This window comes from Octodon degus, unplaced genomic scaffold (assembly GCF_000260255.1).
Source record: "Octodon degus isolate 3935 unplaced genomic scaffold, OctDeg1.0 scaffold00104, whole genome shotgun sequence".
NCBI lineage: Eukaryota > Metazoa > Chordata > Mammalia > Rodentia > Octodontidae > Octodon > Octodon degus.
This window is the reverse complement of record NW_004524680.1, coordinates 3210208-3224401: the sequence shown is the minus strand read 5'-3', so window position 1 is coordinate 3224401 and position 14194 is coordinate 3210208. Positions and strand designations below refer to the sequence as shown.

The 14194-nt window shown below is 57.3% G+C and overlaps 1 protein-coding gene across 1 annotated transcript; it reads right to left on the bottom strand.

Moving 5' to 3' along the window:
- Positions 1-5557: 5557 nt before the first annotated feature.
- Positions 5558-8738, bottom strand: Scrt1 (scratch family transcriptional repressor 1). The gene is made up of 2 exons (XM_004638875.2): positions 8509-8738; positions 5558-6607 (listed from the first exon to the last, which is right to left on the bottom strand). The coding sequence occupies exons 1-2, from the start codon at positions 8621-8623 to the stop codon at positions 5673-5675; spliced, it is 1050 nt and encodes a 349-aa protein (XP_004638932.1). The 5' UTR covers positions 8624-8738; the 3' UTR covers positions 5558-5672.
- Between the last annotated feature and the right edge of the window lie 5456 nt (positions 8739-14194).

Here is a 14194-nt window from a genome sequence, read left to right as displayed (position 1 = left end):
CTGGGCAGGTCTGGGTCTTGTGTAGTCTCGGTTCTCGGGTCCCTGAGGAAAAGTCAGAAATTCAACTTGGTGTGGCCCAGCAGCTCGAAGACTGCGCCAGCGCCCACCTCTCTGACAGCTGGACACTTTACCCTGACTTCTTGCTGGCCCCTTGTCCCACTTCTGTAAACACAGGGTTTCGTCATCCTTTGGCTCGGGGAACCATTTGGGGTGTAGGTCAACTACGAATGGTGTCGTACACTACCGTCTGACTGCCCTGTCCCAGGGCTCATGTCTGAGCACAAAGCCGGCGGGAACTATAACACAAATACCAGATCAGGATCGAGCCAGAAAAGAGCCTGTACGTTTGCCTGAATGAAGCAATTGATCAGCCACCGTGGCTGCTTCGGAGCCCATTTGGCCTGGCATGCATTCTGCACCGGATGCCAAGTGCAGGTCTGATTTCCCCGGATACACGTTGAATAGCAGAAACATAAGACCTCTCGAACAAACTATCTTGGGTCTGAGGCGTCCCACCGACCTCATCCAGCTTCTACTACCTTTGACCTTCGAGGCTTCCTACCTATGACCTGTTCTTGCGCAGGTCGTTTTTAGTTGATTGTAGGCCAGACATCAGAAGCCGGTGCTACATAGCAAGTATCTGTGAAGCATGTTGAGGACTACCCTATCAGCCAGAAAGCTCCTCATGGGTGGGCCTTGTTGGCTCAGGACTATCTCATTTCCTACCCAGTCTCCCATAATAAATCTGTTCAACCCAGTGTATGATAATAGGATGTAGCTGGACTAGGGCCAGGCAGGGGTAGTCCTTTTTGAATGTTGACCTCAAAAAGGAAGCCAGGAAAGACTGTCCCCTTTGGAGCCTAGGGAGAGGAGGTATAGGAGCTCTACTACCCCCTCACTCTCTCCTCTCTCCCCAGCTAGTATACTTTAGCAGTACCATACTCCAATACAGAACCAAGAACTAGAGCGCCAGCCAACTCTAGGACATTGCTCGCAGAAGGTTGACAGTTCAGCCTTCCAATAGGCCCAGAGAGGCATAGCTCACCAGCCCTTGATGAATGAAAGGTTAAGATAGCGGTGGCTATCTTGACTATGCCTAGCTCAAAGCAATAAGTCAGTAAATGATCTTCATAGGAGGGTGACCAGAAGGTGTACTAGAGCCACCAGGGAGGAGATGCTAGCCAGCTGAGTGAAGCTGAACCAGTGTTGCCTGACACAAACTCTAGCAAACCCAAAAATTGAAAATAAGGTACAGCCCAGGGCACCAAGAAAAGAAGAAAGGTCAGGGAAGATAAGTTTGTTAAGGACTGGGCAAAGGAGACAACTCAATGGCATAAGTGCCTGACTGGCATGCACAGGGTCCCAAGTTTGATCCTTTTCTATACATATTCCACCCATTCTAAGTTAGCCTGGGTTGACCCCGACATTGGGCAAAAGCCCTTTACTGCTTTCAGTTCCTGGTACAGCAGATTCACCTGCAACAGGGGAAATGCCAACTATTTTGCCTTCAGTACTGCCAAAAAAAAAAAAAGACTAGTGTGTGTGGCTGGTTGGCCAGGAAATCATGGTTTGGTGGTCTGTACCACCCATTCTGTGCAATGGATAGTTGTTTCCATGGTAGACTGAAAAGAACAGGGAGATGTGGTCATACCAGGCCTTGGGGAGAATGCTTCCATAACTTCTTGTTGCACCACCCTCAGAATCCCAGAGAAACACAAATGGCCATTCAAGACACTACAGTTGGGCTGAGGAGATGACTCAGTAGAATAAGTGCTTACCCTGGCAAGCGCCAAGGGCCTGAGTTCAATCCCCGGTTCCACAAAAAAAAAAAAAAAAAAGCCACTGACAGTTTTGGAGTCTTTTGGCAAGGAATGGGCAGCTAGGAGCTTCCTTGCCTGCCTTTGCCATGTCAGGATATAGATTCAGAATGGTGTGGGTGGAGGACTGGGGTAAGGCTGTGTCAAAAGCACCTCTGGGTTTCTCATCCTTAGGCATATCATGTAGTTTATCTCTTCCCCAATACTGTTTCCTCACCTACAAATAGAAAAATAATGCTTACTCAGCCCAGACATAGTGAGGATCTCCCTGTAGGAGGTTTGGCCACTGACCCTTCCCAGTACCAGGTATCCCTTTACACTTGCTGTTGGGTTGTTTTTGTTTTTCTTTGTCTGGTACCGGATATCAAACTCAGGACCTTTGTCTTGTTGGGCAGGCACTTATGCTTGTTGAGATGTATCCCTGGCCCTACTCTTGCTGTTATTGCTGGTAGAGCACTCCAGAAGCCAACGCTCATTCCCCATTAGCAGGCCAAGAAGCCATGACCTTCATAGAAGAGACACTGGATGGAGTTCAGATGGGTCTGGTCTCTTGCCAGGGTGTAGGCAGCTATTCTGGCCTTGGCCTAGGGCTGACCTAATTTGACCACCTGTGTATAGTTGTTGGGCAGGTACTCAACTCACATCTGCCTACTGGTTGCCAAGAATCATAGTTGAGCAAGGGGCCCACCCCCCCAATGTCCTCAGCTCAGCTCCCCCTGTCTAGGCCCTGAGGGTCAAGGGTGGATTCAGAAGCTTCCCTGCCCTAGGCACTTCCTCCCTGGAACTGGCCCAGCACAGCTTTCCACAGAGGCGTTCTTTCTCCAGCAGTGCAGAAGCATACCCCCTGAGTCTGAGGATCAGGATGAAGGCAGCAGGCCATAGGGAGAGGCTTGACCTCAAAACCTCTGCCATTCCCATTTCTTCCAACAGCATATCAGAAGTCTTACAAAGGAAGAGGGACCCTGCACTGTGGATGTAACTGACTGCAGATCAGGTCTGAAGAGATGGTCGAAACTCACGTAGAGAGGGTAGGGGAGAATTGAGGCTTCTCACATCAGAGGACTACAACCTTTTCTATGCATATTCCGCCCATTCTAAGTTAGCCTGGGTTGATCCCGACATTGGGCAAGAGCCCTTTACTGCTCTCAATTCCTGGTATAGCAGATTCACCTGCAACAGGGGAAATGCCAACTATTCTGCCTTCAGACAAATAGATATGTTGTGGCTCAGCCAGCCAAGCCAGCTGTATCCAGGTATGAGCCACAGCTTTATTCACAACTGGGCCTGCAGAATCAGGAAAACACCTCAGGAAGAACACATCAGCCAACACTCCAAATTCTATCAAGAGTGGCATTTATTCTCCTTGTGGAGGTGCGGCGCTCCGGGGAGCTGGTGCTATTGTGCTTAGGAAGGAGGTCTGTCGTCCGTCCGTCCGTCTGTCCGGCCGGCCCAGCCCCAAATGGGGGCAGAAGAAGGGCTCGGCCCGAGTAAAAATCCCGGCCTGTTCCGGGCAGGAATATGTACAAGGCGGCGGGGCGCAGGCGGGGGTGGGGGCGGGGCAGGCCGGCGGCCACAGCCCCCACCCGAGGGCCCCGCACCTCGGGCCCTACTTGTAGAATCAGTACAAAATAGGTGCTACCTAAACGTTCCTTCTACCTGAATTCACTAAGTCGGTTATTGTGCTGCTTAGTAATGGGGGCAGGAGGGGGCCCATGGCTTTCCACGGCGGCAGGGTGTGGGGGAAGCAGGAGAGCCTGGTGAGCCAATGACTTTCTGGCCTTCTCCTTAGGTAGGGAGACAGGGGTGCAAAGTGGGGCGACATGAGGCGCCTGTGTGAGCTTGTACATGCGGCACAGGCAGGCAGGCCCCGCTGGAAAACGATGCAGGCACCACACCTGGTGGCTGAGGGGGGTTGGGGCAACCAACCTTGGTGCTGGGGATGAGGCAAGCCACATCATATACTCCAGCTTGCACCCTGTCCACTGACAGCAGAACCGTGCTTGCCAGGTAATCAGCGGGTGGGCATCTGTGAGGGCTGCCCTGGTAAAGCTGGGCCCTGGATCTGTACCACCTGAGCTGGGGACGCAAGGCCCAAGTCAAAGGCAGAGCCTGAAGGTGCCCAACAAGGAGCCGAACTGAGGTGGGGAGAAGGGGACCATGGGCCCAGGGACCAGGCGCTCTGCATCTGCGTCTGCCCCTAGACTACCCAAGCCCACTGGGCCTCTGTAGTGGACATACACTTCCCCAAAGGTCTCTGCATCTCTGGCGGACTCAGCAAAGGGCCTGGCACATAGTAATAAATGCCCAATGGACGATCGATGAGTGATGGACGACTGACGGAGGAGCCTTGGGTGCAACCACCCTGCCCCCGCCCCTGGAACCACGATGCCCGCCCGCCGGGCTCTGCCGTGGGGAGCGGGAAGGGGGTTAAGAAAGTCTGCGCGGCCGGCCCGCGCAGCATCCCTGATCTAGGGTCCTATGGGGTGGTTAGGGCGGGGGATACCTGATTCTCAGTAACTCTAGAGGCTGCGGCAGCTTCGCATGCAGTGCGCATTATTGCTCTATAGTCGGCATCGGACTAACTAAGAGGAAAAGGGAGCGGGCAGCCCCGGGATGGGTTGGGAGGCGGGATGGGGCTACATGCAGTGACGTCACAAAGGCGGCGGCCAATGGGGCGGGCCCTTGGGCGGGGTCGCCGCCGAGGCTTTGGCATAGACGGGCGAAAGTTGGCAACCTAGTGGGGCGGGGCCTGGGCCTCGGAGGAGGGGGAGGGGCCGGCCTTAGGGAGGTGGGATCCGAGGCTCCCAGGAGGCAGGGCCCAGCTAGGGGCGGGGCTCCGGGGCGAAGAAGAGATCTTGGACCTCCCAGGCCCCCGGCGTCGGCGGGAAGGAAGGGTTCGGCGCCCCCTCCCTGACCCGAGTGCAATCCGTTCATAAATAAAACGTACAAATACAGAAAGAAAGAAACCCGACGCGTCCGCACCCCCCAGGGGGCTTTACCCGCAAAGCGAATACAGAGGTGTATAGAGAGCAGAGCACGCCTCGCTGCCGGCCCGGGTATCCGTCCTCCAACACCGAAAGCCCGGGATACTAGGGAGGGGGCCCCGGGGCAGGGGGGAGCGGGATCTGAGTAGGTCGGATAAGTCCATGCGATTCGATATGCGTCGTTATTATTCGTTATGGAGGACAGAACCTGGGAAGCTGGGCTGGAAGAATTCGGATTTGGCAGAGGATGCGAGGAAAGGTAAGAGGGCGGCTCAGACTGAGGACCCAGAAAGAATTCGAGGGACAAGGTGCCGCCGTCCGCCCCTTTCCCCCGTCCCCAACGCGTCGAACACAGCCGGGAGGTCTGCGAAGCCGATGGGGCAGGATGCCTCTGTAGCCATTCCCTCTCTGGCTCCTCCCCGACCTGCTGCCGGGGAGGTATTGACCCCCTGAAAATGTGGGCCTAAGGCCCAGCCTGGAAGGCTTGGAAAGGGGTGGGGAAGACCTGAGTCTCTGCAGCGCGGTCCAGGGGCGCAAAGGAGGGAGGTGGGCATTCCCTACCTCACCCACCCCCATCTTCAGAGACCCAACTGAGAGATGAGGTTCGGTTCTGGGTCTGGCCGACCCTATTGCTGGGAGAAAGCCTGGGGCACCCTGGAGGAGAGGGAAGGGGGTTCGGGGTGGGTCCCCCTCGGGACCCTATTGCTTGAAGGGGCTGGCAAGGCCCCTGGCGAGCGGAGCAGGGTGAGGCAGGCTCCCTCCCCCTATTGCTGTGAGGAGGGGCCCGCCCTCCGGCCCCTCCGCCCGGATGCCGGCGGAGACTTCCCTGGGGGCCCGTATTGCTGTGAGCCGACCCGGCTGGCCTGCCGCCCTAGGCCTGCACAGGACTGAGCTGCGGCGGGGCGGGGGTCGCGGGGCCGCCTGCGCTGCCTGCGCCGCCCTTGAAGCAGGCCGACTCGTAGTGCTTGTTGAGATAGGACTTGAGGGCGAAGCTCTTCTTGCAGCGCTTGCACTGGAAGTGCTTGAAGGCCGAGTGCGTCTGCATGTGCGCGCGCAGGTTGGAGCGGTCGGCGAAGGCCTTGCCGCAGTGCGCGCAGCCAAAGGGCTTCTCACCCGTGTGCGAGCGCATGTGCCCCTGTAGCAACCAGGGCCTGGAGAAAGCCTTGCCGCACACGCCGCACTTGTGACGCAGGTCGTGCGTGAGCAGGTGCATGGCCATGGCCGGCATGGACACATACACCTTGCCGCACGTTGGGCAACGCCGCGCCAGCTGGCTGTCCAGACTTCGGTGCGTCTGCTTGTGGCGGCTCAGGTTCGACGACGTGGCGTAGGTCTTGCCGCACTCGCCGCACGCGTGCCGGCCTGCGGCGCTGGAGGCGCCTGACCCCGCGCGAGCCTCGGCGCCAGCCCCTGTGCGCGCACCGCCCCGGCCCCCAGCCCCCGGCCCCGCACCCCGCGCTCCCGGCCCACCCCCGCCGCCGGCATCGCGTTCTGGGGCCGCTGCTGAAGCAGTGGAGGGGGCGGTGGCCGCGTTGGCTTGGGAGGCCTTGCGACGCGAGCGCCCGTCGGTGATGAAGAAGGCGTCGGCTGCGTAGCCCTCGCTGACCGCCGCGTCTCCGTTAATGTAGCCTCCCGCGGCGGTGGCCAGCTCCGGACGCGGGGTGGGCGGTGGCGCCGAGGCCGCCGGCCCCAGCTCTCCCCGCACAGCCGCAGCGTACATGGGCTCCGGGGACGGCCCTTTGAGCAGCGCCGCCTCCGCGTCGCCATCGTAGACGGACGCTGGCCCCACGTAGTCGCTGAGGTATCCTGAAGGCCGGGGCGGGACAGACAGACAACGGGAGGGGCACAGGGAGTCGGGCGGGACACACACGGGGCCGGGCAGGCGAGGCACAGGTACGAGAGCAGGCGACCAGGGAGGAGGACAAAGGAGACAGGTCCGGGGGAGCGCGGGGCAGGAAGGATGGAGACAGCAGGGAGGGGAAGAGAGAAGAACAGAGCAGAGCAGAGGGTGAGCCGGGGCCGGGCCGGCTCCGCCCCGCTGCCCCAGTGCCCCGCCCCCGCGGGGGGAGGAGAAAGGCGCGTCTTCGGGCGCGGCTGCCCCCCCTTCCACAGAGCCTCAAGGTCAGGGGGGAGGGGCGGCGCTTCCCTCTTCCTCCTCCTCCTCCCCCTCCCCCTCGGGTTCTCCCCACTTCAGCAGTTTTCCCTGATTATGCAACACACTGCAGACCCGCCGCGCACAAAGCCAGGACTGCCAGCACAGGGACCCCGACAGTCCCGCCTCTCTGGGGTCCCTGAGAATCTGCCCCCAGCCTTGATGCTAGCTCCTTAGTTCTTCTACAAGCCCTAGAGACTTCTGCCTCTCACAGCTTTTCTGACCCTCAAGGGCACCTCCCCCTCATTTTCCACCTCTCCCATCACTCCCTGGACCTCATTGAGCCCTGCCCATCTCCCTCTATCCACTCTTCCCTGTCACTCACTCTGTTCTACACTGCTGAGTCCTATCCTGCTCCTCCGTGCCCCTCTTCTCCCCAACCCTATCCCTTGCAGGGGCTTTCCCAGACTAGGGAGACTGTAGTAAGCAAACTGCCAGCCAGAACATCCACCAGGGGACACCTTCAAAGGACAACTGCAGGAGGGCAGCATCATTCATGCCAGTAACTGCAGCTCCAAGAAACAAGATGGACCTCACAATCTCAAGTCACAGACAAACTCTCCTTAAGATGCAGGCTCTGACTCTTTCAGGGTTACACCAGCTTGTGAGTCACCATTAGCCCTGAGGTCTCCTCCTAAGGTAGGCTGCAAGCTGACCCTGGCACTCACCACCTACTCATGCAGGGTTACATATGCAGCCATCCCAGACACACTCTTGGTCACATGGTACAGAGCGGTCTGAGTCACATGGTCCCATGTAGTGGCACACAGGCAGGCACACACTCACACAGGGTCACACACAAGCTCACACAGTCACATGGCCACACACAGTCACATGGGCCCACACAGGCTCATGCTCCTGCAGGTCACACTTGCTCTGCCACCCCATACTGCTGGCACTCCCAGCCCCCTTGCCTGCATGCTAACAGTTGTCCTTGAACTTGGGCATTCTGATATAAAGAGCCTCTTCTTCCTCCAGCACCTTGGTTTGAGCTTGCCTGCATCCTCCTCCCTGATCCTGACTTCAGAGAAGATACTGCTCTGCCTCTGCTGGTTATTTGGCCCTGACAGGTGGGCAGCCATGCTGGGCCCCATGGCTCCTCCCTGGAGCTCCCATCATCCCCCAGATAACCCTTGCAGGGGTCCTGGAGGCTCACTCAAGAAAGAAGAGGGTAGTCAGATGGGCCAAGTTTCTGGGTGTGGGTCTGCATGTCCCTGTGTGGCTAGGTCCTGTCATGTCATCAGGTGTCTAAGTAGCTGTACCGATCTCTGAAGGGTCAGGGTGTTAGTCAGTGCCTTCTCTTCCTGACATCTCTTCCCAGTCTTCTTTCCTGCATCCACACTCTCTGCCCAGTCTTGACAGGAATCTGACCTGCCTCTGTGTACCTCCCTCCCTGTACCCATCTCTGCCTCTGTCCCAGGTCCAGCCTCAGCCTTCTGTCAGTCCCCTGAGTCTGTTTCCCGATTCTGTATCTCTATGCCCACATTCTAGGACCCACCCCTTCCAGAAACCCCCAGTCCCCCTCACTCCAGCCCTAACCCAGCCCAGCTCGCACCTTTATCGTGCAGTCGTGCTCCGAGGTCGCTGCGGGCACGCCCGTAGGAGCTGTCGAGGTCTGCTGAAGAAAACGTGTCAAGTTTGACCTTCTTGACCAGGAAGGACCTGGGCATGATTCCTGCGGGGCTCCGGCACTGTGGGCCTGCGGAGCCGGGGCTCAAGGGGGCTGCAGCCGCAGCGAGGCCCCGTCACCATCCGAGGAGCGGCAAAGGCAGCACCAGTCCCCACTGTGGCCTGTGGATGCTGTTGCGCGAGTGCGGTTGTCTCCTCCTGTGCCCCTCCGGACCCCTCTTCTCCGTCTTCTCCTTCCTTCCTTTCTCCTCCCCTCTCTCCTCTCTTCTCTTCCTTCCTTCCCTCCTCTGGTCCCGGCTTCCCAGCCCGCAGTGCCGCCCCTGGACAGGCGGGGGAGGAGGGAGGGGGGAGGGGGGCGGAGAGGGGGGGAGCCGCTCCGTCCCGGGCCCGGAGGCTGCGAATGGGTGCAGGGCTGGCCCGGCCCCGCGGCCCCCTTGCCCTCCCCCCCCCCGCCGCCGCGCGGAGCCTCAGTTAGCGCCCCCCCATGCCCCCGGGGGCGGTGGCGCGGGGCCTGGAGAACACGGCAGCAGTAGCGGCGGCGGCAGGAGCGCAGGCAGCTTCAGCACCGCGGCCAGCGCCAGTCTGGGCAGCACCGCGGCCAGCGCCCGGGAGCGCTCAACCTGCGCCCGGAAAGAGGGGCGGGCCACAGGGACTCGGCAGCCAGGCGGGGGTCCTTGGCGGGGGTCTCCTGGAGGCTTGCTTTATTGTTCTGCAGCCGGAGCGAGTGGCGGCGGCGGCGGCGGCGGCGGCGGCGGCGGGCGGGGGGCGGGGGTCCTCGGGGGGAGGGGTGCGCAGGGAGGGCGGGTTGAGAGAGGGGGAGGGAGGGGCGGCGGGGCTCCGGGGGCGGGGCTGGCGCTCGGACTCTACCGGGCCGGCCTCCGAGCTCGCAGCCTCCTCTGCCTGCGGCCGAGCCCAGCCTCCAGCTTTTAAAGACAGGAGCTGGGGGAGGGGGAGGAAGAGACCAGCGGAAATGGCTGCGCTGAGTCGGGCCGGGGTCCCTGGGGAGGGGTCCCGGGGAAGCCTCGCTTGGGCGTGAGGGGAGTTCCCTGCACCGCTCGGTAGGGGCCGCCCAGCGGCGGGCGGCATGGTTGGGCGTATGGCGAGAGGTGGCAAAGGGCCTGGCACCAACGCGACTGGATTCGAGGGTCACTTAGGAGGACGCAAGTGGATCGGTTGGTCCGTAGGAGCGCAGGCCGTGCGGAGAGGCGGAGGGTGATGCTGAGACAGCGAAAGCGCAGTGTGGAAGCGTGGCTTGCGCCCGGTGCCGCAGTGTCTCCTGCCACTCGGTCACCCGGGTTGACCCCGTACCCGCCTGAGGGGCCTCCCTGCCCCCGTCTCTCCGGTGGGGTAAATGTTGCAGAGATCGGTTGTGAAGGATGAGAGGGGCTACCATGCCCTTACTTCAAGAACGCGGCTTCATTGGTAGTTTCCACCCTTCCTCGCGGCTGCAGCGGCCCGAGAAGACCCGCAACCAGGCGGATAACCCTTCCCGCGGCCTCCCATCCGGAGTTTGCAGCCCCCATGACGTCAGGCCTGGCGGCCAATGGCGGGGAGCGGGTCTCTGGGCCACACAATGGCCGCGCGCGGGTACATATGTCCCCAATTAAGGCCCGGCGCTGCCATTGTCCCCTCACCTGCTCCCCCACCCGGCGTTGGGGTCTCCCTGCGCTGAGCCCGCCCCACGCATCTCGCTATCTCTGGGGACCAAGGTCGCGGGGCGGCTCGGGACTGCGGCCAGCGTTATGGGGCGGGGGCGCGCTCGTCGCCGCGCACGGTGACCTTGTGCGGATCGGCCCGGCGGGCGCGCGCACGGGGGCGCGTCCAGAATGCTGAGCTCAGCGCCCGCTTCCTGCTGCCTCCCACATCCGCAAACCCGGGATCTGCCGTGGTGGGTGAACGCGTGGAGACCACCAGCCCTGTGGTGCTCGGCCCCTCGCGGAGCTACCGAACATTCATCTTGCTTGGCAGGCGCTCCCGAGAGGTGGGGGCGGGGCGCAGCCGCCCCCTTATCGCCTAGCCCCAGCCAGCTAAGCGTACAGCAGGGCGGAGGCGGGGGTCCCCCATCGGCCGACCCGCTAGTCTTGGCTTCCTCCCAGGGGGTCCCTGGCAGAGGCGCAGCCGGAGGCGCGGAGACAATTAGCATTTTGATTGCGGGACTGGGGGGGGCCCATCTGGAACCAGGCCTAATTACTCCGCGGACCCTCGCTGCGCCGACGGGACATACCAGGCGCGACCCCCTCTCCAGGCACTGCCTCCACCCCGACACGCTCCCCCAACTCTGACCTAGCGACTCTCCAGCTGCAGTAGCCCAGTGGCCCAGTCATCCCGTTGTTCTGTTCCTCTAACCCCCTCTTTCTTGCCTTCCTTTAGCCCGTTCTGGTCTCGGTCTTTTAACGCCTCTGTTTCTTGACCCAATTCTTCTGTCGCCCCTTACTAATTCCTCGTTTTTCCATCCTTTGACTCAATGTCTTGGTCCCCGTGTCCTCTGCCTCCTTTACCACTTTCCTGCCTCTCTTTGTCCATTTCTTTGCCCTTTTGGCCTCCAAACCTCTCAAAGGACAAGACCTCTGAGCATGGACACCTGTGTCCCCCTGGCCTGATGCTCCAAGGAGACCATTTGGAAAGCCTTTGCTTGCCCCAGTGAATGACACAACCCTTCAGGGCACCGGAGGAAGAGACAGCTGGGTCCAGGTCTTGGCTATGAGTATGCACCTGCTCGGGTGTGCAATTACTTAGGTTTTCTTACCCTGTCTCCATGCAGCATCTTGTGCATTTGAAAGTCAGGGCTCCAATTCCAGGTGTAGCCTGGAGAGGTTGGGAAAGGTAGTTGGTGAATCTCCGATTCTAGAAAGTTTCCACCTCCTTCACTGGATGACCCCATGAGCCTCTCCCACTAAAAGCTGAGAAGCTTTGTTACAGGAAAGAGCTGGTAAAGAACCCCAGTTGGTGGAGGCTCTGGGCCCTGCCTGCACCAGCCTGCTAAACACTCCCTGCAAAGCCTCTCAGTGGGGATGTCTTCTTGCTGTCCTAACTCAAGGGAAACTGCTCAGTCCCTCCTCTCTTCCCCAGCTGGGTATCCCAGTGTTGGTTTGGTTTATGACTGTTCCCCTCTGCCTCCCAGTCCTTCCCAGACCCCATGTTGCAGAGAAAGACCAGGCTTAAGTGGGTGAGGGAAACTGTTGTGTTTCCAGCACTTCCACCCTCAACCAGTAAAGACTGAGGGCCTAGTATGTCCAGCTTCAAATGCTGTGGCTCACTTCTCCCTGCTCTGTTCCAGCCAAATACCAACCAAGAAAATCAGTGGACAGCCTATAATGCAAGGCCCACCTGTCTTGCTGGGTAGAGAAAAGGTAATGGACAGAGAATGGGAAATGGAACTGAGGTGACAGGTGAGCAGTAACTTCAGTGACTGGCTAGAGTATATAGCTGGGAGAAGATGAAGTCATTAGCAGGGATAAGAGATCAAGACTATGTGGACTCAGGGAGATTAAAACACACACACACACACACACACACACACACACACACACACACACACAAATGGGCTGCATGGTATGGTGGCCTGTAATCCCAGCACTCTGAAGACTGAAGCAGGATGATCCCTGTGAGTTTGAGGCCAGCCTAGGCTACATAGTAAGACACTGACACACACACTCTTTCTTAAATACACAGATACACACACACACACACACACACACACACACACACACAGCAGAGACCAGCCGCAGCAATGGGAGTGAGGGTACAATAGCAAGGGTGGGTACTAGTGGCTACTGCAGCAGATGACTTGTACAGTTTGCAGGTCAAGAAGAGTTTGCAGGTCAGTGATGAATAAGAGGGATAGGTGCCCTATTTCCAGGTAGGGAGAGAGAAGCAGCCCCCAGAGAGAGTTGCTGGATAGAACAGATTCCATCAGCTTGGCTGGTGGCAGTAGGAACCCTAGGGAAGGGTTTCAGGATGGGTGTGTGTGTGTGTGGAAAGCGTGATGGAGGAGACAGAAGCTTTGGAAGCCAATGTCACAAGTAGAGCCACAAAGAAGTTTAACCATAACTATCTCCATGAAAAAGACAAGCAACAACAACAAAAACAAAAACAAACGAACAAAAATTTGTTATGCTTTGCCGGGGAGACGGCTCAGTGGAATAAGCACTTCCCCGGCAAGCGCAAGGGTCTGAGTTCAATCCCTGGTTCCGCAAAAAGAAAAAAAAGAAAAAGACAAGCAAAACTGGGTGTGGTGGCCCATGCTTATAATTCCAGCATTTGGGAAGCTGGGGCAGGAGGATTGTTGCAAGTTTGAAACCAGTTTGGGCTACAAAGTGTGCTCAAGGCCAACCTGAATTACATGGCAAGATCCTGTCTCAAAAAGACAAATAACTAAGCCAGACATGATGTCATATGCACGTGTAATTACAGCACTCCTGGAAGACTAAAAAGATTGAAAGTCCAAGCCTAGCCTCGGTAATTTAACAATTTAGTGAGACTTTGTCTCAAAAAATTGAAAAGCGCTGGGAATATAACTAAGGGTTACATCTTCAGTTAAGCACATGCATATATACCTTATTAGGATCTAAAACATTTAAATTAGACGACAAAAGCTTTTTTGTTTTTTGTATTTTGGGGAAGGATCTACAGGGTGTTCAGGGTCTCACTACTAGATTGGACTTGTAGTGATCCACCTGTGTACAGCCTCCCAAGAGCTGGGATTACAGGTACTTGCCACCACACCCAGGCTCACTTGCCATCTCAGTGCACTCTGGGAGCGGGGCCAGCACTGCAAGCCTGAGGATCAAACCCCTGGCCCCTGTGCCTGCTTGCAGGTGCTTTAATCTGCTGAGCTATGTGGCCAGCCCCGATGACAAAAGTATCGGTGATGATTATTAGGATGAAAAATTATTTCAGGGCTTTAGCGAGGTGTGGTAGTACCTGCCTATAATCCCAGCAATCAGGAGGCTGAGGCAGGATCCAGACTCTGTCACAAAACAAAACAATTGGAGCTTTTGTTCTATTATAGGAAATAGCAAATATACACAAAAGCATAAAAAGCCAGAGAGGGGTCCCCATTGCCAACAACTATCTTTGCCAAAAATCAGTTTACCAACAGTCCATTCCCCTCTCCTTTCTCATTGTAAATTGGTACAACTACTATGGAATTCAGTATATCCTCAAAAAAAAAAAAACAAAAAAAACCAAAAAACTGGAGGGCAGTTTCTTGGCAGGGCAACTCCTTGGCAGGTAATCCTTTCTTGAAAGGGTAACTTCAAAACCTCCTATGTCTCTGGCCTCTAAGTGGGGACAGAAGGACAGGCCAGAAGCCTCAACAGGTTAGTACCTACCTCCTCCCAAGGAGTCCAGCTATCTGACCTACTCAGACCCTTGGCATTTGGCAAGAGTAACTTAATTTCTAAACATAAGATACCATTTTAATACAGTAAGATGCTTTAAACAGGTTTTCCATCAGCTATACCCAGTGTATATGTTCTTGTCCCTATAAAGACTCAGGACACTTCTCTTGCAGTATGGTTCTTTGAGGCAATTAATTTTTTTAGTATATGTTTATCATACATATTGGATTCTTTTTTTTAATTATTTATTTATTTTTATTTATTACATTT